This window comes from Centruroides sculpturatus, unplaced genomic scaffold (genome assembly GCF_000671375.1).
Source record: "Centruroides sculpturatus isolate CEXI.00-Female unplaced genomic scaffold, Cexi_2.0 scaffold986, whole genome shotgun sequence".
Taxonomy (NCBI): Eukaryota; Metazoa; Arthropoda; class Arachnida; order Scorpiones; family Buthidae; genus Centruroides; species Centruroides sculpturatus.
In genome coordinates, this window is record NW_019385126.1 from 100,031 (window position 1) to 103,314 (window position 3,284).

Genomic DNA, 3,284 nt, shown 5'->3' on the forward strand with positions numbered 1-3,284 from the left:
AAAGCAGGACCCATTACGTTTTTTTTTTAAATTTCTTGTTTTTATTTGATTATTAAGTTTTAAAATATTTTATTCTATTTCGAAATGAATTTTTATCTTATCAAAAGAGGAAAAATTTAAATAAATAAGAGGAAAAAAAAGTAATAATAATGTTGGAAAAGAGAAATTTTCTGTATATTTATTTTTTATTGAAATAAATTCTTAAAAATCGAGTAAAAATTCAAAATTTCTTTTTAACTTGAAAATGTCAGTGATTAAATATAGCAAAAATGATGCCATTAAATGCGACTGCTTTATTAAGTCTGATTTTAATGTGAAATGTAAAACTTAAATATTATTTAGAAATTTAATTACAGAATTTATTATTTTTAGTTATTATATATATATATTTTTTTAAGTGAATTAAATAATATAATTAAAATAAGTAATTCAGACGTAGACTTAAATTTTATTTGATACAATAGTTGGTATTACTGTTATTCTTTTATAATTACACTTAGATAATTTGAATGCTTAAATTAATGTATTATTTTTATTTTTATTTTATTTCAGTGGACGACCAACCAGTCCTGAAGAATGTAGGATGAGACTGTTAACAAGAGTTTTCTTACTGCTGTTTGCCATATCACTTGCATCACTTGTTTTTATTGGCCGCTGCGGTCTCAAGTTAGAAGAAGAGATGAGAATAGCTGAGAATTCAGTTTCAGGACCGACATTTCCTGAAATTAGTTCTCCACAACCGAGCTATTATGTGGAATTGTTAAAACAAAAAGAAAAAGAACATCAAATTGAAAGAGATAAATTGAAACAGGAGATATCACAACTGAGGAAACAAGTGGCAGTTCTACAGAAATATCAAGACGGTATTCAACCAATTCCAATTAAAATGTCATCCAAGTCAAATGAAATTCCTATTGCAGATGAATGCGAAGATTTTCTAAAGAAACAAATAAACGCTGCAGAAATTAAACGGGGTGTTCAGTTAAACAACGAGTATGAAGTGATACCTTTCAGTCATTTTACGTTTAGTAGGGTCTATCCAGTCGAATTGGGTTTGGGTAAGAGAGTTGTGGAAAAACCCATTGGATACAGGCGCAAAGATTTACTAGAAGTTTTTGTCAGAACTTTAGAAGTGATCAATAAAGATCGACACGGCAAACAGAGGTACACTGTTGATGATTTCGTCGAAGGTATTTATAGAAATGAACCAACAACCGGGGCCCAATATCAGTTATACTTTCGTGAAAAAAATGCCACTCGTCACTATCGTAAAGTGGTACTGATGAGACCGTTTGGCCCAGTTCAAACTATCTCCAACGATCTAGTCAAGACCACAAAAGAATTAATCAACATAATCTTACCACTGTCTGGCAGAATCGAAGTCTTTCGAAGCTTCATGGAGAAATTTGTTAAGGTGGGCATCAAACACGATAAAAGAATTTATTTAACTGTGGTTTATTTTGGAGAAGAGGGTCTTCGAGAGGTACAAGTGATTTTAACTCAGGTATCACGTCAGACCAGATTTCGAAATATTAAACTTTTAACTCTGAACGAAACATTTTCGAGAGGGAAAGGGCTTCAGGCAGGTGTTCATTATTGGACCAAAGGAGAAGTGTTACTTTTTATGTGTGACGTCGACATTGTCTTCTCTACTAAATTTCTCGAACGTTGTAGATTGAACACTCAACCAGGTAAACGTGTATATTACCCGATTGTCTTTTCTCTATATAATCCTCATATTGTGTATACCCTTCAAGGCAAACCCATTCCTTCAGAAACGGAGCAGTTGGTGATTTCCAGAGATACAGGATTTTGGAGAGATTTCGGATATGGCATGACATGTCAATATAGAAGTGATTTTATTAATGTCAAAGGATTTGACGAGGATATTGTAGGATGGGGAGGAGAAGACGTTATGCTTTATCGTAAATACGTTCGAAGTCATTTAACTGTCGTTCGTTCTACAGATCCTGGTATATTTCATATTTGGCATTCTAAAACTTGCGATCCTAAACTTTCAATGGAGCAATATCGAGCGTGTTTGAGGTCACGTGCTCTTAGTGAAGCATCTCACGCCCAGCTTGGTCTATTGGCATTTGGTGACGAATTAAAAAAATATCAGAAATCTTCGGGAGTAACTGAAGGTGCATCTGCTCCCTCCAGTGTTTTAGATATTCCCGAAGGAGTTGTCGAGGAAAGTGGAAGAGAAATTTAACCTAAATGAAATATTTAAAAAGCAGAATTTCTTAAAGCACAATTTATAAAACTGCACATTGAAACGTTTCTATTCGAAAAAAAGAGAGGATTAAAAAAAGTACTTAATTAATCTAAAAATTAATTTTAAGGAAAAAAAATTAACGTGTTAAAAACATTATTTGTTGATTGACTAAATTATTTATAAGTGTTAATTAGAAAGTTGACAGGGTATAGGGCCTACATTTTTTAAAATTATTCCTATCAAAAAAAAAGAAGAAAAAACAAGAAGAAAACATTTTATAAATTTACAAACAAAAAAATTTTATTATTAAAATATTCGGAAAATTATTCCTTTTATATATTTTTATTTGATATATTTAACTTCAATATTAGAACATTCGCAACTTTTGTTATGTTTTATGAGGACTGTGATCAAGCCTTGGTCACGTTTCACTTCTATAGAAGGTCGCTGTAGATATATATATATATATATAATATATGACATATTATATATATATTTGAGGCGTGCAATCAACGTGACGTAATGAACGGGCCAAGTGCAACATACATCCAAGTCTTCCAAAAAGAAAAAAACGTAGTTGATATCCATTAGTGTCATTCTAGTCGAAATCTGTATAACGTGGCCTAGTTATGGTAAATTATTTACCATATCTGATGTATTCGTGGAAATTAATTTCCATAGAATTAAATATGGCACACCAAAGTCTGTGAGTTTTTCTTCTTCAGCATCATATAAAGATATATATATATATATATATTTCTTTTATTTATTTACTTATCTCGTACATCGTTACGATTTTATGACATACTCTCACACAATAAACTAACATCGAAAATTACATCCAGCAACAAAATATGTACTTTATCAATTAAATTAACCCAGTTACATCTATTACATGTATTTTCAATTAAAAAACAATTCCAAGTAAATTTAATTCAATAATTTAAATGAATATTTCATGTATTTTATTATTTATTTATTTATTAATTTTTTAAATATTTAATTCGTTTATTTAAAGCTATAATTATTAATAAATTATAAACTTATATTTTAAATAGTTATTAAC

At 29.9% G+C, this 3,284-nt stretch overlaps 1 protein-coding gene across 3 annotated transcripts in view; it reads left to right on the forward strand.

Annotated features, from left to right (window-relative positions):
* LOC111635148 (chondroitin sulfate N-acetylgalactosaminyltransferase 2-like) overlaps positions 1-2,945 on the forward strand; it is a 61,629-nt gene extending 58,684 nt beyond the window's left edge. For all 3 annotated transcript variants that reach the window (XM_023380007.1, XM_023380009.1, XM_023380010.1), the window contains one exon: positions 553-2,945. In XM_023380007.1, coding sequence (XP_023235775.1) covers positions 553-2,215 — 1,663 coding nt within the window. In that variant the 3' untranslated portion in view covers positions 2,216-2,945. The remainder of the gene's footprint in view (positions 1-552) is intronic.
* Positions 2,946-3,284: the final 339 nt, after the last annotated feature.